The sequence below is a fragment of the Aphidius gifuensis genome, linkage group LG4 (genome assembly GCF_014905175.1).
Source record: "Aphidius gifuensis isolate YNYX2018 linkage group LG4, ASM1490517v1, whole genome shotgun sequence".
NCBI classification, from domain to species: Eukaryota; Metazoa; Arthropoda; class Insecta; order Hymenoptera; family Braconidae; genus Aphidius; species Aphidius gifuensis.
The window spans coordinates 4,635,964-4,655,647 of NC_057791.1; the positions used below are offsets into that span (position 1 = coordinate 4,635,964).

General features: G+C 22.9%; 5 protein-coding genes across 6 annotated transcripts; 1 reads left to right on the top strand and 4 right to left on the bottom strand.

Annotated features, from left to right (window-relative positions):
• Positions 1-91: 91 nt before the first annotated feature.
• LOC122854699 (major facilitator superfamily domain-containing protein 1-like) lies at positions 92-3,708 on the bottom strand. Of its 2 annotated transcripts, XM_044155619.1 has the most exons (6): positions 3,112-3,708; positions 2,739-3,015; positions 2,245-2,661; positions 1,731-2,155; positions 771-1,009; positions 92-625 (listed from the first exon to the last, which is right to left on the bottom strand). In XM_044155619.1, the coding sequence occupies exons 1-6, from the start codon at positions 3,266-3,268 to the stop codon at positions 581-583; spliced, it is 1,560 nt and encodes a 519-aa protein (XP_044011554.1). In that variant the 5' UTR covers positions 3,269-3,708; the 3' UTR covers positions 92-580. The 2 variants fall into 2 exon arrangements, with proteins under 2 accessions (XP_044011554.1, XP_044011555.1); XM_044155620.1 differs by lacking the exons at positions 92-625; positions 771-1,009 and adding an exon at positions 1,358-1,595 and having other exon boundaries at positions 3,112-3,698.
• Positions 3,709-3,885: 177 nt separating this feature from the next.
• Positions 3,886-6,056, bottom strand: LOC122854716 (L-threonine 3-dehydrogenase, mitochondrial). The gene is made up of 6 exons (XM_044155653.1): positions 6,002-6,056; positions 5,665-5,825; positions 5,193-5,456; positions 4,652-4,912; positions 4,164-4,430; positions 3,886-4,100 (listed from the first exon to the last, which is right to left on the bottom strand). Exons 2-6 carry the CDS (start codon positions 5,777-5,779, stop codon positions 3,943-3,945), a joined length of 1,065 nt encoding a protein of 354 aa, XP_044011588.1. The 5' UTR covers positions 5,780-5,825; positions 6,002-6,056; the 3' UTR covers positions 3,886-3,942.
• Positions 6,057-7,495: 1,439 nt separating this feature from the next.
• Positions 7,496-14,116, top strand: LOC122854665 (protein artichoke). Its single transcript, XM_044155546.1, has 7 exons — positions 7,496-7,538; positions 8,553-8,713; positions 8,788-10,665; positions 10,933-11,257; positions 11,327-11,593; positions 12,133-12,493; positions 12,582-14,116. The coding sequence occupies exons 2-7, from the start codon at positions 8,565-8,567 to the stop codon at positions 14,114-14,116; spliced, it is 4,515 nt and encodes a 1,504-aa protein (XP_044011481.1). The 5' UTR covers positions 7,496-7,538; positions 8,553-8,564.
• A 67-nt stretch (positions 14,117-14,183) lies between these two features.
• Positions 14,184-15,813, bottom strand: LOC122854719 (26S proteasome non-ATPase regulatory subunit 7). Its single transcript, XM_044155657.1, has 5 exons — positions 15,637-15,813; positions 15,411-15,503; positions 15,156-15,334; positions 14,862-15,065; positions 14,184-14,786 (listed from the first exon to the last, which is right to left on the bottom strand). Exons 1-5 carry the CDS (start codon positions 15,809-15,811, stop codon positions 14,481-14,483), a joined length of 957 nt encoding a protein of 318 aa, XP_044011592.1. The 5' UTR covers positions 15,812-15,813; the 3' UTR covers positions 14,184-14,480.
• A 210-nt stretch (positions 15,814-16,023) lies between these two features.
• LOC122854681 (speckle targeted PIP5K1A-regulated poly(A) polymerase-like) lies at positions 16,024-19,210 on the bottom strand. Its single transcript, XM_044155586.1, has 5 exons — positions 19,166-19,210; positions 18,921-19,056; positions 18,199-18,634; positions 18,043-18,128; positions 16,024-17,976 (listed from the first exon to the last, which is right to left on the bottom strand). Exons 3-5 carry the CDS (start codon positions 18,456-18,458, stop codon positions 16,166-16,168), a joined length of 2,157 nt encoding a protein of 718 aa, XP_044011521.1. The 5' UTR covers positions 18,459-18,634; positions 18,921-19,056; positions 19,166-19,210; the 3' UTR covers positions 16,024-16,165.
• Positions 19,211-19,684: the final 474 nt, after the last annotated feature.

Genomic DNA, 19,684 nt, shown 5'->3' on the forward strand with positions numbered 1-19,684 from the left:
ATATTCACATTTATATTTTTTTACTAAACAATTTTTTCAATCAATTTTTATATTTATTATTATTATTATTATTATTTAATCTCATATCTCGTTTTAAATTCCTTGTTTTTTTTTTTTTTTAATTGGTACATAAATTTATCACAGATTATTATGCTGCGTAACGGGAAGACACAATGAAAAATATTAATTTTGTAACGAGACATACATTACTTGTGTTTTTCTTTTTTAATGTACAAATTAATTGCTAATGTCTGCTATCTGTCATCGATAAATTTATGGTCAAAGTTCAATTAATTTTTATATTTATTATCAATTTAATAAATTTTTCATCTTCAGAATAGATTATTCCTTTTTTTTCTTTTTCTTTTTGGCAACGCAGCTGTGTGCTCTTCTTCAATACGCAAAGAAATAATTATAAAAAAAAAAAAAAAATTATTTTGAGATATTAATAATAATAATAAATTCACGTAGAATAAATTATTAATTTTTTTTTTTTTCTTTTATATATAAATCGAGCTGTTTTGTCATGAAATTTGAACACTCGGGTGTGTAAAAATTAATGATTTAAAATGCAGATCTGTCATCGAATTGATTGATACGTAATTAATTTTATATTTGAAGGTATCTGTAAATAATAGTTAAAAAAAAAAAAATAGTGGAGAAAAAAAAAGAGAAATAATATTACGCTAGATATATATTTTTGTTTTTTTTTTTTTTTTTATGATAATATTAGTTAATTATGTTAAATGAAATGTTATTTGTTAATTTACCGGTGTGCCAGTTCTTGTTATATATCGATTTCTAATTGTATCTTCATTTTGTGATTGTCCATTATCATCAGCTAAAAAATCAGATGTTGATTCAGTTGATAATAATTTTTCACGTTCAAGAGAATCAATTGTTGGTCGTGTTGAATCATAAATTTCACGTTGTTTTGGTGTCATGTTTAGGTAACCATCTAATTTTGATATATCTGATATCCATACCAAAACACTTGTTATCAATGAAACTGTAAATAAATTAACAAAATATTATTAATTAATTATTGATTAATAAATAAATAATAATACTAAGGAAGAAACATATTTTAGAAAAAATATTTCTCATATGATTGATTCAGGATTTATCATTAACCAACGAATATTTGATTGTAATCAAAAATAAAGATAAAATTATTAATATTATTATTTTCAAGGTTCAAAGTTCAATTATTTTTTACGTGATTTTATAATCGACATACTTTAGATAATTGAGATTAGGTAAAACGGACATAAACGTGATGACAAATAAAATAAATAAAAAACTCCAAGTTATAAATTGTTAAAAAGTAATTGAGTTTGTTTGAAAAAATTAGATGGCATACAGTAGTTTAGAAAGTAGATGTTATTTTGTTAGATCATTTAAATTAGTATTTTGTTAAATGCAGACAAGAGGTAGAAAAGTTTTGATAAAAAGATAATCAAATTAATAAAAAAATAAATTTAACTACAATTTTAGAGTAATATTAAGTTCTCGTTGTTTTGGTGACATGTTAAAGTAGCCATTAAATTTTAATGTATCCAAAATCCACATTATAACACATGCAATTAATGAAACTGTAAATATAAAAAAAATTAAAAATTTTCATCAAAATAGATATTTAAATATAATATATAAAAAAAAATATGTTTCTTCCTTAAAAAAAAAAGTAATTAATTTTCATAATAAAAAATAGAAAATGTAATACTTACTCCATAACCATGCTAAAAAAAATAATTCCAATTCAAAATAACCTTTTGTTACAACAATATTACCAGCCAATAATGATACAATTGTTAAACCAAGATTTTGTACAGCTTGTGCAATACCATATGCTGTACCAAGTTGATATTCTGGTACAATTAATGCAATTAAAGGCCATAAACTACCAGCCAAAAATGAATATGATATTCCCATTGTAATCATACAAATATATGGATTTATAAATGTAAATGCCAACATTCCATGTGACACCATTGTTCCAAATATACTGATAAATACCCAAAATACATTTTTACCAGTTTTATCAATAATAATACCACTAAATGGTGATACTAAACCTGATATCAAATATAATAAACCATTTACTGTATTTGCATCATCATCATCAAGTCCATATTTACGCATAAAAAATACTCTATAAAAATGAAAAAAAAGTATTAATATTATTGTTTATTATTATAGATTAATAATAAATATTTATATATATTTTTCCATTAAACTTACTTTCCCATTGCAATAAATGGAAATATTGCAACATAATATGCAATACAAATAACAGCAACAAGCCAAAATATACCTTTAAAATTTTTAACATCAGATAATCTTGCAATTTGTTTTTCTTCACCATGTCCACGACGTAAAATTTTTTCAGTTCTTTTATCCATTAAACCCAATATTATTGCACATATCATTGAAAATATACATGTTAATGATGCAAGAAATAATACAAAACCAATAAGTTGTGGTCCTTTATAATATTTTGATACAAAATTATATATTGGTTCAATAACTTTAAAATTAACTGATGATCCTAATCTTGCAAAACTAAGCTGTAAACCAAATACCATATTTAATTCTTTTCCTTTAAACCAAAGTACAGCATAACTATTTTGTGCAACAGCAAGTGATTCAGCTCCAATTCTAAATAAAAAAATAATATTTAATAAATTAAAAATTAATTAATAATTATATATATATATATCTATTAATATATTTACCCAAATATAAAACGTCCAAGTAACATTAGCCAAAAAATATTTACAAATGCACCAAATGCAAATATAATTTGTCCAATCATAGCTAATGCCATATAAATAATTGTACCTAATCTTATACCAAAAACACTATCAAGTAAAAAACCACCAACAAAACATAATAATATATTTGGAAATGAATATATTGATAATAATAAAGAATATTGTGTATATGATATTCCCAAATCACTTAACATATGATTTAAAAGTGCACCAGGATTATCATAGCAAAAATATGAACCTAAAAAAAGAGGAAAAAAGAAATATTATTATCAGTATATCACAAAGGTCAAATGATAAATAATATACATTTTAAAATTAAAAAAATAATAAATACCAAAACCAAGAAAACACATTAAAGCAAGTCCAGTAAATCTCCATGGTTTTCCAGTTGGTCTACAGCATCCTTGTTGTACATTATTATCATCATCATCATCATCATAAACAGATGCTGTTAATGATCTTTTAGGTGTTTCAATTGAACTACTCTCCATTTTATTTAATTAAAATACTTTTTTTATACTTGAAATTATTTTCTTTGTTATAATTAAACAATGAAATTCAATATGTTTATTATCTTTCTGATAAATTATGACATTTTTAGAATTATTATTACTCTTTGTTTCTTTTTAGAAATTATTGATAGAATAAATAAAATTATATAGACTTAATTTATATTTTTTATTCAATTTTAGTTGAGAGGATAATTAATTTTTTTTATAGATTAAATGCTTAGCTTGGTAGTTGGTAGTTGGTAAACTGAATGATTGTAATTTCTGAGGCATTGATAAAGCCAAATCGTGTATGTACAAGACTGTCACTGACTCACAATAAATAATAAAAAAAAAATATAAAATACCCACACACTGTTTATGTATATATGGGACACAATGTATACAATAAATATTTAGAATCAAATGTCATTAAAAATAATGATAATAGACTTTCTCAATGATTTTTTTTTTTTATTTTTTTGGAGATAAAAATGAGATTTAACGCCATCATACGATAAAATAAATAGACTTGAAGTAAGAATTTTCATTTAGCGCTTTTTGATAAATTTAAAAAGCAATAAAATACAAACAAAAAAAAAAATTAATATAAGTGAATCAGGTTTTTTATATTGAAAATTTTATTTTTATTTGTTTATAATCATAAATGATGATGATTAGTTATTGATTGCTTCAATTCGTTGAAGTTTAGGAAGAAAATTTTCACTAACATCACGAACCATTGTTGAGACAAGACGATTAATGTCATATTTATGTTTCCAGCCCCAATCCATTCTTGCTTCTGAATCATCAAATACTTGTGGCCAAGATTCAGCTAAAATAATTTTTAAAAAAATTAATAAAGCTAGAAAATTAAATAAAAATAATTAATTATTACCAATGAGTTGACGATTATCTGGATTATATGATACATGTAATTCTGGTATATGTTTTTGTAATTCAGCAAATAATTCTTCTGGTGTAAAACTCATTGCTGTAACATTATAAACACGTCTTTTTAATTGTTCATTTGGTGTATTTAAAAATTGAAATAATGCACGTAAACAATCTTCAATGTACATCATTGGAAGACGTGTATGTGGCTCTAAATAACACTCGTATCTTTTTGTCATAAGTCCTTCATGAAATACAGCAACTGCATAATCTGCATAAAAAAAATAATATAAATAAAATTGTGTTTTTTATATATAATTTAATTTAATGGTTTATAAATATTTAATGTCAATGTCATGCTGACTTGATCAAATTGTTTTTAAACTCTTTTTTTTTTTCTATCTATCAAATAAATATTCTAACTGTTATATCTTGCTCCAGTTATCATTGAGTAAAATTTAATAAAATAATAAAAAATTTATTTTTATATACCTGTTGTTCCACCACCAGGTGGATCACTACTAATAACACCAGGAAATCTTAAACAACGAAAATCAAGACCAAATTTATGATGATAATATTCACCAAGTAATTCAGCATGTACTTTACTAACACCATAAATTGTTTTTGGTCTTTGTATTGTTACATTTGGTGTTGGATTTCTTGGTGAATCTGGACCAAATGCACCAATTGTTGATGGTACAAATATTCTTAAATTATATTGTTTAGCAAGTTCCATGACATTGTGCATTCCTTCAAATAATTAAAACAATATATATATATATAAAAAACAATAGATAAATTATTTTCTAATTTAAAAAAATATACATAATTATATTACAATAAAATTATATATATTTAAAGACACTAGTCGTCACACTTGCGTACTTAAAAAATTTATTATTTTTTTATTTTCATGACACTTTCACACAAACTTTCTAAGCAACATTAAATGACTTTTGTTTTTTAATTCTTTAATTTAATTATTATTATTTTTTTTTATAAATAATTGTTATATATTTTTTTTTTATACCTTCAATATTAACACGAATAGCAAGTGGTACATTTTGTTCACCAACAGCACTTAATAATGCTGAAAAATGTATCAACCAATCAATTTGATAATTAACAACAATTTTTTGAAGACCTTTAAAATCTAATATATCTGCAAATATAAATGGTCCATTTGCAAGACCATCTTCAGATGGTTTAACAATATCTGATAGTATTACATTGTCTTTTCCATAATTTTTACGAAGTAATTTTGCACATTCTGTTCCAAGCTGTCCAAGGCCACCTAGAAACAAAAAAAGAAACAAAAAGCAAAAGCTTGTTTCAAACCAGTTTTACTAAAAATTTTTATTTCTAATACTATTATTATTATTAATCATTTAATTTTGAAATTAAATTATTAATTTTTGAATACGTTTAATTGTTGAATGAATTTTTTTTTAATTTAATTTTTATATAATTGAACTTTTTAAAGAGAAAAAAAATTCACTTACCAGTAATGAGAATTCTTGGTGATTTAGTTGAATATTTTTTGTGTAAATAAATTTTACTATTTAAATTATATCTAGATATTGATAGAATTTTTGAACTTATTTTTAAAAAGCTCATTATTCTGAGTTTTACTATGAAGCTTGACAAATATAGTTTATATATACTAGAAAAAAAAAAAATTTCTCTAATATAAATACAAGTTTTTAAGACAAGTTTTAAAAGTAATATACATGAATATTTGATATAAGCTTCAAGAATATGATAGCAAAATAAAAAAATTCCGTAAACAAATTTAAAAGAAAAAAAAAATCCTAAATAGGAAGATCAGATTAATTTTACCGGCTCAATAGTTGATAGACGACTGTTGGATTTGAGACTTATAATCATGTATTATGCTAGGCAATTTTTAAAACCAGTTTTTAAACGGGGGAATATATATATTAATTCAAGATCTTGATCGCAAATGTAAAAGGTAAAAATAAAAAAATAAATCATCAAATATAATTCAAGCTGTATTGATCTGTTTTTAAATTTTATTAAAATAAAATTTTAAAATCATCATCTTGAATATTTAATATTAAAATTGAATGATTTTTAATTGATAAAAAATAAATAGATCATTTTATTTTTTTATTAAACATTGTTATTGTAAGTATGCGTGATGCAATTTATTTACAGTGTTGATTACACTTGTTGACATACACGTGGTTTAACAATGTCCTTGTTATTATATATCAACAAAATATGTTGATTGATAATTAGCATTTGATAATTGATGAAAAATATATATCTTTTTTTTTTACGTTTTAATATCGATATAATTATACACTATTTAAATTATTTTTTATTTATTTTTTTGTTGTTCTTATTTTGATGATGCAAAATTATCACATAAATTATTTGATAAAATGAAAATAAAAACTATAAACCAGGAAGTTGAGTAACAACAAAATCATTTATGCAAAAAGTTTTTTTTTTTTTTTTCTAATAATCGTTGATAAATCTTTTCATCTGATGAAAATGAATAAATTTGAAAAAATTTTTATCATTAATATTGTTTTTATTTAAATGGACAATATTATTGAAAAATAAAAAAATAATTTTAATTAAAATTATAATAATCAAATATAAATATAATGATAAGAGTCATTTTTTTTTTTTTTTTTTAAAGAAATTTTAACAAGTAGTAGCTGACAATTGTCGCACGTGATACAGAGAAAGGAATACAAGATTTCCTGGAAGCGTGTCTTTACGCTATCATGAACACGCACTTCGCAATATACGAGGTGAATAAATTCAACAGTGTGTATCTCTTCTTCTTCTTCACATTATGATGTATATATATTTTTGTTTCTTCCACTAGAATTATCCTCCCAGCCGTGTCTTCATTTTGCTTTTTTTTTTTTTCGAAAAAAAAAAACTTTTTTCCAGGGGGATTTTTTCCCCCCTATTTACTATCAAACTAATATCCAGACACTTGGTGCTTCTTTCAGTACACTTAGTGCGTGTTCGTATAACAAGCATCAACAACTCGAAAAAAAATATATATATAATATTGTCCTGGCAGTTAGTCTTCAACACTCAACAAACTCGTTGACATTACTATTTTTTATTTTTTTCATAAACCTCAAGATTCAATGACAATTTTTTAAATAATAAAAATTTTTTTTTTTCATTTTTATAAAGAATATAATAAATGATATAAATTTTAAAATTTTAAAATTTTTTAACCACGTGTTATTGTTTTTTAACGATAAAACAAGTATCATTAATTGTGACAGTATTTTAAAATAATAATTTAAATAGTGTTATTATTTTTTCTTAGAAAAAAAGAAAAAAAAAAAAAGAAGAAAAATCAAGTATTGTATAATAAAAGGTAAGTTATTTTATATATCATTGAATCATTAAATTGAAAGTGAAGATTAAATCACAATGAAAAATGCATAGAAAAGAAAAATAAAATTATAATGACCTGAATGTTGAAATAAGAAGCTTCATTGTTTTTTGGAGATGCATGATCTTAATGCAGTCTTGCATAACACAAATACGATTTCAATCGTAGACCAACAATAATATATTTGTTGTTGTTTAACTAAAAAATGCAGGAAGTTTTATATTCACTTTCACTTGCATCGCCTATAAAAAATAAAAATAAAAAAAAAATATAAATTTTCACTGCACTGTCCATCAAACAACATTCTTCATCATTTATTTTTATTTTTTTTTTCAATTATGTAATTGAATCAATTTTGCAATTGACTATCAAAAATTTTGACAATAAGATTATTTATTTATTAAATTTTTTAAATATTATATTACATTTTCCCGCATTTTTTTAAATTTTTTTTATCGAAAAAGCTCAATTTCAAATTGAAAAAATAAATAGTAATAGTAATCTAATTTTTGATAAATAAAAAAACAATACAAATAAACCGAGAAAAATATTTTCACCGAGAAAAATACATTAATTAAAAATTTATGAAAAAGCAACTTTGAAAAAAATTAAATGTTGATCATTTGATTCAAGTGACCAATTATTACGGATTATGATTATTCTAGCGGTCTTTTATCTTAACTTACGGTATGACAAACAATTTTTTATTTCACAAGCGTGACGTTAAAACGTGTTGAACACACAAACAATATACCCATGACGCCAACAAGAATTTGCTCAACTTTTTTTTTTTTTTTTTTTTCTTTTCAATGATATATCATTTATTTTTTTCTTGTATATTATTTTTAACACTTTGTAATCAACGTCTATTTTACATAGTTAAAAATGATGACAAATTTTTTGTCATGTTGTTTTTTTAATCATCAAATAAATTTAGAAAATATTATATAAATAGATAATTAAAAATGATGATTAAATTATTTTTTTGTTTTTCAGGTCAAATGCATAATGGGTAAACCACCGGAAGGTGGAAAATTGCTATTAGCAATTTTTCTTATAATAAATTTTGTTAAAGGACAAAATGACTATGAATGTCCACCACAAGAAAAAATACTTCCATGTAGATGTTCAACAAGAGACATGGAGTATCAAATATGGTAATAAAGAAAATTAATTTATATAATAACTTATGTATATTGATTAACATATTATGTTGTATATATTAATTTAGGTGCAGTCACAGTGAATTACCAAAAGTTTTAGAGGGTCTTAATTCAATAAGTCATTATATAACACATCCAATTGATGAGCTTATACTTGAAAATAATAATTTACCAAGTTTACCTGGTAAAGTATTTACAAGTTTACGTGTATTACGTTTAATGTTACGTAATAATAGATTAGAACGTGTTTCATCTGGTTGGTTAGATGGTCTTCATGATTCATTACTTGAACTATTTTTAGTTGAACCAGATTTACGTTCATTACCAATTGATAGTCTTGATAATCTTCAAGGACTTGAAGCAATAACATTACAAAGTAAAACAATGAAAAGATTACCAAGATTTTCTGGTTTAACAAAACTACGTTATTTACAAATTAATTCACCATCATTAATTGAATTATCACCAATGAGTTTTAAAGATTTACCAAATTTAGAACAATTACATGTATTTGGTAGTTTAAATCTTGTACGTTTAGAAGCTGGTTTGTTTCGTAATTTACCAAAATTATCAATGATAAATATAACTGATTGTGGTATAACATGGTTACATCCACGTACATTTATTGAACTACCTGAACTTCAAGAAATATCATTAAAAGGTAATTCAATACAAGATGCAGCAATTATTGGTAGAGCTATTATTGATTTACCAAGATTATCAATAATACATCTTGATTATAATAAAATAACAAAATTACAAGAAGAATGTTTCGTTGATTTATTATCATTAAGTAGATTATCATTATCAAATAATTATATTAGTGAAATATTACCAGGTTCATTTCAACATCTTCCTTTATTACGTGTATTAAATTTAAATAATAATAAAATAATACGTATACATCCAAATTTTTTTATACAAAGACTTGGTAGTAATATTGAAGAATTATTAATTATAAATAATAATATAAATCATATTAATGAAATACGTTCAATATTTGAAGCATTACCAAAATTAAAACTACTTGATTTATCATATAATTTTATTGAAGAAATACCATTTGGTTCATTACGTGGTCATTTAAATCTTGAACGTTTACATATTGATCATAATCAATTAACATATATACAAAGAGAAACATTTACATCAATGCCATTATTACGTGAATTACGTTTAAAAAATAATTCATTAACAAATAGTATTGAATTACCATTTTGGAATTTACCAAATTTAAAAGGACTTGATTTATCACAAAATTATTTTCGTCATATTGATTCAATGGTTATTGCAAATTTACCAAATTTAAGAATATTAGATTTATCAGGTAATGGTATATCACATATTGAACCAGAAACATTTTATTTAACACCAGAATTAGAAAATTTAAATTTATCTGGTAATGCATTATCATCAATACATCCAATGACAATGAGACAATTAAAAAAATTATATGAACTTGATGTTAGTTGGAATCGTTTATTAAATATTATACCTGGTTTACCTAAAAATATTGAACATTTACATTTATCAATGAATAGAATAATTCAATTACCAACAATTCAAAGTCAAGATTTATCATTACCATCATTAAGAACACTTGATATTAGTGCAAATGGTATTGAATTAATATTACCTGGTACATTTAGTGAATTACCAAATTTAAAAAAACTTAATATTGGATATAATTCAATACGTTTAATTGATGATAATATATTTGATGGTCTTGTTAGACTTGAAATACTTGATTTACGTTATAATCGTATTGTTACATTACATGGTAGAAGTTTAAAACCATTAAGATCATTATTAGATCTTAGTTTACGTGGTAATAGAATTGAAATTATAAGATCTGATATATTTGATGATAATATATTATTAAAAAGACTTGATTTAGCTATTAATAATTTAGCACAAATACCACATTCAACATTTTTAAATACAAGGTGAGTGTTTAAAGCTTTGCTATTTGTTTTTTATTTACATGATAGAAATGTAGTTTCACTTGAAGGACAATTATGTAATTCATAAATTGCCATGAGTTAGAAAGTTGAATGGGATAATTCATTTAAATTACTTAAAATCACTTTACCGTGTCGAATAATATATTTAAAATTTTTTTTTTTTTTCTTATTTTTATTATTACAATAATAAGTTTAAGTCACCTTGAAAAAAATTCTGTATTTTTTTTATTAATATTTTGTGTATTTCAGAAATTTGAGAGAACTTTATGCATCACACAATACATTGACTGAATTACCAGGCTCACTTCATGGTTTATCATCACTTGAAGTTTTAGATTTGAGCTTTAATAAGTTGAATATTTTATCACCAGATACATTGAGTAGTTTAACATCATTATTGGAGCTTAAACTTGTTAGAAATAAAATTAAAGAATTGAGAGAAGGTGCATTTAGTCGTCTTCCAAGATTAAATTTTATTGATTTAGAAAATAATGATCTTCGTGTTATTGAAAAAAATTCAATTAAAAATCTTCCAGAACTTCAAGCAATTAAATTGGGAAAAAATAAAATTCAAGTATGTTATATTTATTTATAATTTAAACACAATAAAAATTTATTAAACATTTTTTGTTTTTTTTTTCAGACAATTCCAAGTGGTGCATTTGTTGATTTACCACTTCTTCAAAGTACTGAATTACAAGAAAATCGTATACAAGAAATATCTGCTAATGCATTTGTAAATGTACCACATATATTATTTTTAAATTTGAGTCATAATTTATTACCAAGTATTGAACATGCTGGATTAACGGGTCTTCGTTCATTGGAAGTACTTGATGTCAGTAGTAATCGATTGACAAGAATATCTACTGATAGCTTTGCTCTCATGGAGTGGCTTGTCGAACTAAAGGTACAAAAAAAAAAATATAACAAATAACAATATTCCCTCAATGCAAAAAAAAAAATTAATTAAAAGAAAAGTAAAAAATACTTTCACTATAATAAAGTAAATAAAATAATTAATTTCAGTAAATATTTTTATTTCATTCATTATATATATGATATAATATACTACAATTATTTTGACACGCATTGTTAATTATGGAAATAATGCATTTTAATTTCATAAAGAAAAAAAAATAATAATAAATGAATAAATAATTGATTATATAAAAAAAAAAAAAAAAATCAAGTGTTTAATTATATATCATTGAATAGTAATTTTTTTTTTTTTTTTAATTTTATTTTACATACAGTTTTAAGTAAAAAAAAAATTAATGTAAATGTTAAATAATTTAATTAACATTTGCATTAATAAATGTTTAATTAAAATAAAGAAATTATGAAAAAAAAATAATTTTAATTTAAACTTTTTTTATTTATTTACGTTTCAAGGCAAAATAAATTTTTTTTTTTAAATATTGAGCTAAATATTATAATTTTCTACAGATGGATAATAATCGAATATGTGGAATTGAAGGTGCACCATTTAATGATATGCCAAGATTACGTGTATTAAGTATGCGAAGTAATAGAATGAATTCAGTATCAGAAAATGCATTTAAAAGATTAAGATCAAATATTGCTATATTAGATATTGATGGTAATCCATTGTCTTGTTCTTGTGATATGATATGGTTAAGAGGATGGCTACAGCAAGGATCAACAGAAGGACCAAAATGTGCTGATGGTACATTATTCAAAGAAATGAGATTATCAAGACAAGATTGTTTGAAAAAAAAATATACAACTAATGTACATCCTGGTTGTGAGGCAGAAATGATTAATCAAGCTCATGAGCTATCATCATGTAATAATTATTTTTTAAATTTCATTCAAAATACATGATTTTATTTTTATCACTTTATTTATCTTTTTAAATGTTTTTTTTCTTTTAGATAATGACAATGAAAAATTACCACCAGCATGGATGAATATACAAAAACCAACAAAATTTTCAAATAATCAAGATGATTATTTATATGAAGATTATCCAGAATATCATTATACAAATACAACTGATCAATCAACAAGTGAAGAAATAAATTTATCAACATCAGCATATCCAACAAATATTATTATAACAGATAAACCACAAATTGTTAATGATAAACCACAAAAAAACAGTAATACAGCAATAATAAATGATAAAAATAATTTACCACCAGTAAAAAAAAAAAAACCATCAAATATTTCAGCATCACCAGGTAGTTCTGGTTTTACATTTTTTGGTGTACCATTGCCAAATTTAAATTTTAATCTTTGGGGTAATACAGGAAAAAAAAAAGGTTTACGTAAAAATGATGAAAAATCATTAGATAATATTAAATATCGTACATTTCCAAAAACTGAGCCAGAAATTCATAGAGGTGGTTTTTATCCTTTGCCTCAACCAGAAGGTGGTTTTCAGCCAGTAACAGATCCACGTTTAATTTATGAAACAAAATTTAAAAATCATACAATCAATAATAATACTATTACAGCAAAAATTTTACGTATTACAAATGCAACAAAAATAAATAATAAAAATATACAAGATGATTTTATTATTAAAAAAAATAATATAACAAGTAAAGGAGATATTCAACGTGTACAATTAAATAATAATAAAACAAAATTTATAAATTTAACAATTCCAAATGTTAAAAAAAATATAACAACAACAACAACTGAAATTTATGATGATAATGATGAAAATAATAATAATTATGATATTGATTCTGATGAATCAATGCATTTAGAGGGAAAAATTGCAAGTAAAATAGTATGGACAACTCCATTATCATCATCAAGTGCTGAAAGTCTTTTACTCGATACATCAACAGAAGGAAATTATCGTTCAAGAAAAAAGTCGAATAATTTATTTGATAATGATGATCATACATCACTTGTTAAACCTGATGATTTAACAACACCAATGTCAACAATTGAACCAGTTGTTTATGTTACAACAAATAAAGAAAATAATGAAATACAAGAAACAACAGCATCAACATCATCAACGACAACGAAACCAACAACAACAACGACAATGATGAATCATAATGAACATATATTTACAAATCAAACATCACAAGGAATGGAAGCATCAGCATTATCAGCTTTGTTAATACCTGGTGGACAAATACCAGTAACTGTACCAATTATTGGAAAAATTCCAGGACGTTCAACAATTGAAAAAGTTGCCTCACCACGTATGGCTAATAATACTAATAAAATAAATAATAAAAATGCTGATAATGATGATGATAAAACTACAGTTAATAATGACAAAACAATTGAAGATGATGATCCATTTAATTGGTATTTTCAAAATTATAATGACTCAAATTTAGAGCCATATATTGGAGCTGTTGATAATGGACAAATTTCGACAAATAAATCTAATATTATTTTTATTTTATTGATATCAATTTTGTTAAATTTTATCTGAAAAACAATATTAAAGTTTGCAAAATACCAAAGTTTTTTATTAATAAATTTAATATAGATAATGAATATATTTTTTTTTTCTATTTTATTTTATTGTGTTTTAAACGATAAAAATGTTTACTTAGAAAATACAATGTTTATTTCAAGATGAATCAAGTGGTGATAGAGATACAAGAAAAAAAAGAAATAATAATATTGAAATGACTCATTGATAAATACACATTGTATTAATTAACATATTTTAATGATGATATTTTATTTTTTGTTGTTAATTATATTAGTACTCACATCTATTGCCATTATCATTATTATTTTTTTTTTTCTTTCTTTCTTTGATGTTAATTAATTATAAATATTTATTGTAATCACTTGATTTTAGGTTTTTCTTTTTCATCTTTTTTTTCTTCTTCTTTTTTTTCATCTTTTTTAATTTCTTTTTTATCTGTTTCTTTTTTTTCAGCATCACGATTTGTTAATTTATTATTAATCAAATTATGCAATGCAATTATTGATCTAACAAGTGCTGCAAGATAAACAACCAACATTTGATCATTTGTTTTAACATATAATGAATCAACAAATGAATTTTGTGTCATATCAGGAAGAAGATTAAATATATCTTGAAGTTGATATACAATCTGATGATTAATTGGTAATTTACCACTTCCAACCTAATTGATAAATTAATTTAAATAAATAAATATATTAAAGGAAGTTTATTAAGATAAAAAAAATATTGCAAATACCTGAAGTAAATAATCTTTAATTTCTCTAATTTGAGCATGAAGTCCTTTTAATCCCAATAATTGATTTGTTATTCTTTGACTGAGTGTACCAACTGTTGTGTCTTTAATATCTCTTAATAAATGTTCAACACCAACTTCTTCAGCTTCTTCAGCTCCAATTTCACTTGGTATATGTTCAAATGTTCTTGATGTTGGTGAGCCATCCTAAAAAAATAATATAATAATAAAAAATACATCAAATTTTTATGTTGTTGTTGTTTTTTTAGATTAAAATAATAATTAATAAATAATTACATCATGAACTTCTTCAACAGCTTGATAAGCTTCAGTTGGAAGACCAAGATCTTTTGGTTTAGCATCAATTATAACAAGAACAGAATTTGGACAATATCTTTTGATTAATTCATTAATTGCTACGTCATTTTGATGAAGTTTTGGACCAGTATGATACCAACCAACAACTTTTTCTCTTGCTAAAAAAAGAAAATATCAATTAATTATCAAATATTTTATAATTGTATTTATTTGTTTATGTTATTTGCAACTTACCATTAACTTTTTTAAACATTCCAAACATATTCTCCAAATAATCATGATCCAAAAACCATACAGATTTATCCTTGTCATCTTCATCGAATGGAACTATTTTAAAAATTTATAAAAATATATTTAACATGTTTTTGATGAATTAAGATATTATTATTATGATAATATAATAATAATTAATGAGTATTTTATTTATAAAAGACAATAAATTGACGTCCTAAGTTCTAACCTGCAAAGCTATTTGACACATCAAGAACGCCTTTGCCTCTCCAGCAACCAAGTAAAACACCAACAACACGTTTTTGATTACCAATTTTTCCCATACGATTAAAATGATCAACAACACTTAATAATACAAGTGGATGAACCACAACTTTTGATGTTACAACTTCTTGACTCGGCATTTTTGATAGATTTTTATTTGATACTCTTGTTTTTTTACAAATTTGGCTTTCTTCTTCAGCCAATTTTCAACACACAAAATTGAATTATCATCCACGGTGCTGCCAACACAACCAAACTATAAATATTATTATTTTTTTTTTTCTCTCTCTCTCTTTTTAAAATGTCTTCTTTATTTAGCGGGAATATTTAAATAATTAAATTATCATATATATTTATTGTTCACCAGTCTATATTATTATAATAAAATTTATACACAAACAGTTCACAAATATACCTTAAGTCTAATAATAAAAGAGTTTTTTACAAGAAAAAATTAAAAATAAATATATAAAATTATTGTTATTTTTTGTTTTTTAACAGTCATTGGTTATTTTTTCAGGTTTTCTTTTATTCTGTTGCATGTTTTTTAATTCTTTATCAATGATAAATGGTATTTTACCTTTTAATATACCAGATATTGCATTAAATGATTTATTTGTAGTATGATGATCAGTCATTGTAACAAGAGCAAATAATGGATCAATATTTTTTTCAATACAACATGTAAATTTAACTTGATTTTCTTCATTTTTTTCTTTCAATTCTTCAAGAATTGATTGTGATATTAATATTTCTCTTTCAAGACAAGATAAATTTGAATTTATATCTTGTATACGACCTTTTCTTGATAATGATAAACAATAATTACTTGTACAAGTAAATATAATTTTATTATGTGCACTTGTATGAACATCTGTATTTTCTTGTATTTTAATTTGTTTCATACCATTTGTTGCATCATATACCATTTGTATATCAAACATAAATACTTTTTCCATTATTTTAATAACTAATTTATTAATGAGTTCAAACCAGTTATCACATATGAATTTATCTTTATCATCAATATCATTACGTGTATAAAAATCATCTGGTAAACCAACTTTTGCAAATTCTCTTGGATGTATATTAAAGATCGAAGTTTTAATTTTTTTATTATTGCCACATTTTTTTTTTCTTGATTCATCCAATGATAAGTCGAATAATGATATCAGCAAATTATCAGTTTCATTATTTATTGCATCAAACATTTTTGATGCTTCATTACATGCTGTTACAAATGTTTGTAGTATTTTTGGTGTCCAACTACCAATTATATTAAAATTTAATTGTATTGGATCTTGAAGACATGCAACTGTATCCAAACGTAATAATTCATAATTTACATTTTTATTACTATCATGTAATTTTTTAAAATCATTTCTCAATAATGATATTCCATCATATGGACAAATAATTTTTGTTGCAAAATTAAATTCTGAATAAAATTTAAAAAAACCACATAATAATTGTGGTATATTTTTTGTACAATTATCATTATTTATTTTAAAATTTGAATCAAAACTAACAAGCCAATTTTTATAAATAACTGGTGGACAATTTATTTGTAAAGCTTTAATTGTTGGTATTAATGATATATTATTTTGTTGTAAATAAAATAATATCATCATGACAATTGAATAATTTGTTATTCTACCCGAACCAGTTAGCTCAAGTTTTTTAGCCCAATATTTAATAATAACAATTAATGGTTTAATACGTTTATCAAGAGTTAAAAAAAATTTTATCATTTTACTGTTACATGAACCAAGACCATCTTTAAATGATAAATCAACATCAGTGTTTGTTGAAACATGATGAAATTTAATAACTGGTATTTTAGCTTGTGGTATTGGTACAATTGTTTGATATGCTGTACGATGTTTATATAGTAATGATTTAACTTCACGAAATATTAATTTTGGTGTCCATAAATTTCTTTCACCATTTTCATATCTTATTTTAAATTGTTCATCATCATCATTATATATTGGTTGATTAATATCATAAAATACATCTAAATCACTACCAATTAATGCAAGACCAGTTGTTGATGAGCCAAATGGTACTGATTCACCATGTGGAAATGTTGATTTTAATATTTTCATAATACTATTACATACAGCATCAATACGTAGCTTTAAATCAATTTCATTTGGTTGTACTAAACTCATAAATTTATCAACTTGTTTATCAAATGATGATTCTTTTTCAAGTTCTAATTTTAAATTATCTATCTCATTTAAATTAACTTTACTTGTTTCATTGTCATCTTTTTTTTGTTTATTTTTTCTAATTGGTAAAACTGTAATAAAAATTAATTATAATTTATTAATATCAGGTTATTAATTTACATATTTTTTAAACTTACTTTGAACATCAATAACACGTTTTTTAATATTTAATTTCCAATTATCTAAAAATACTGGATTTGCCAGTAATTCATCAGCTGTTGATCTGTAAAAATATATAAATTATTAATTATATTTGTATAAATTAATATTATATTTAATTTGATTTAACTTACTTGTTTTTAAATTCAATCATAGCATATTTACCACCAAATCTGCAATTTTGTATATCACCATATTTTGAAAAAAATTCAGTTATTATTTTTAAATTAGCTGTTTTTGGAAGTGGTGATACAAATATTGAACGATCCTCTAAATCTTTTTTATTATTAATAAATTCAGCACGTTTTAAATGTTTTTGTCCTTGTAAATGTCCATGATATGAATATTCATCAACAAATTCAATTGAACAAATTGTACAAGTTTTATTCGACATTTTAAAATGAAAAAAATTAAAAATATATTTATCAAATATAATTTAATAATGATATAATATTGCAAGTCACGTATCACAAATTATTATTTGATTTATCAAAGTTAAAATTATCACCATTTTATGAAAAAATATCCCAAAAAGTTTGTCAACTTTTTACTTTTTTCTTTCATATCAATCTGAAATGATAAAAAATTGATTAATTTGCATGTATTATTTGAGAGAATATTTATTAGATTAATAATTATATTAGTAAATATCAATAACACTTGAGTAAATGAATTAATTAAGTTAACAAACTACGTCATAAAATTAGCACACTAAAAATAACAACAAAAAGACATTATAAACAAATGAAAAAAAAACTGAGTATTATTGGATGTATATATTTTTTTTAAAACACAATTATAACAATTAAAATATGTAATTATAATTGTAATTGTAAATAAAATAATATCAACATACTTATTAATATAATTAAATTAACTGTTTATAAATTTTTTTTCAACAAAAACACACAATAAACGTGAAGTTAGCTGACTGTTTTTATTACAATCACCAGCTGTTGAATAGTTTTAATATTTTTATCTTTCACTTTTAACTGGTTTTCAAATTAAATAAACAAATAAAATGATATTTAAATTATAATTATTATTATTCAATTGTTAATTATAAACAATTGTTTATAATTAACAATTAAATAGCTATACCTTTGTACAACACATGGACACACACATTAAATGGAAGTATGGAACACACCAAAACTTTCCAATAATTATCGAAATATCTGGAATTCTATATCGATATAATTTAATTTTAGAAATCGAATTAACTCGAATCTGCGTTAGAAACATGCGCATTTGTGTGGTGCTATTTTGTGTGTGTGTGTGAAAAATCCAAAAACAATATTTATATAAATTATTAATAATATTAATTAATAAATAATGTCAATAGTATCAAAATTATTTCTCATAGGAAGTGGTTGTACAACAGCTGGAATTATTTTATACGTATGTTGGCTACAAGAACTTGAAAGGTATAAATAATTTTCATTAATATTTAAAGGCTATGTTTATGGAAAAAATTAATAACAAATAGAAATAAATAATATACTAACTAAATTATATTTTTTTTACAGGAGATCACTTCATAAAGGTGTTATTCTTGATGTTGCAAATCAAGAACGTATGAAAGAAAATTTACGTGTAATGCAACAATCACAAGATCTA

Coding starts and splice junctions, on each gene's coding strand:
- LOC122854681 (XM_044155586.1), bottom strand. CDS start 18,458: ATGTCGAATAAAACTTGTACAATTTGTTCAATTGAATTTGTTGATGAA. Junction 18,129..18,198: donor ATGATTGAATTTAAAAACAA/GTAAGTTAAATC, acceptor ATATTTTTACAG/ATCAACAGCTGATGAATTAC. Junction 17,977..18,042: donor ACGTGTTATTGATGTTCAAA/GTAAGTTTAAAA, acceptor TTTTTATTACAG/TTTTACCAATTAGAAAAAAT.
- LOC122854699 (XM_044155619.1), bottom strand. CDS start 3,268: ATGGAGAGTAGTTCAATTGAAACACCTAAAAGATCATTAACAGCATCT. Junction 2,662..2,738: donor CTTGGACGTTTTATATTTGG/GTAAATATATTA, acceptor TTTTTTATTTAG/AATTGGAGCTGAATCACTTG. Junction 2,156..2,244: donor CCATTTATTGCAATGGGAAA/GTAAGTTTAATG, acceptor TCATTTTTATAG/AGTATTTTTTATGCGTAAAT.
- LOC122854716 (XM_044155653.1), bottom strand. CDS start 5,779: ATGAGCTTTTTAAAAATAAGTTCAAAAATTCTATCAATATCTAGATAT. Junction 5,457..5,664: donor ACCAAGAATTCTCATTACTG/GTAAGTGAATTT, acceptor TTTTGTTTCTAG/GTGGCCTTGGACAGCTTGGA. Junction 4,913..5,192: donor TATTCGTGTTAATATTGAAG/GTATAAAAAAAA, acceptor AATTATTTGAAG/GAATGCACAATGTCATGGAA.
- LOC122854719 (XM_044155657.1), bottom strand. CDS start 15,811: ATGCCGAGTCAAGAAGTTGTAACATCAAAAGTTGTGGTTCATCCACTT. Junction 15,335..15,410: donor AATGTTTAAAAAAGTTAATG/GTAAGTTGCAAA, acceptor TTCTTTTTTTAG/CAAGAGAAAAAGTTGTTGGT. Junction 15,066..15,155: donor CTGTTGAAGAAGTTCATGAT/GTAATTATTTAT, acceptor TTATTTTTTTAG/GATGGCTCACCAACATCAAG.
- LOC122854665 (XM_044155546.1), top strand. CDS start 8,565: ATGGGTAAACCACCGGAAGGTGGAAAATTGCTATTAGCAATTTTTCTT. Junction 11,594..12,132: donor AGTGGCTTGTCGAACTAAAG/GTACAAAAAAAA, acceptor AATTTTCTACAG/ATGGATAATAATCGAATATG. Junction 12,494..12,581: donor AGCTCATGAGCTATCATCAT/GTAATAATTATT, acceptor TTTTTCTTTTAG/ATAATGACAATGAAAAATTA.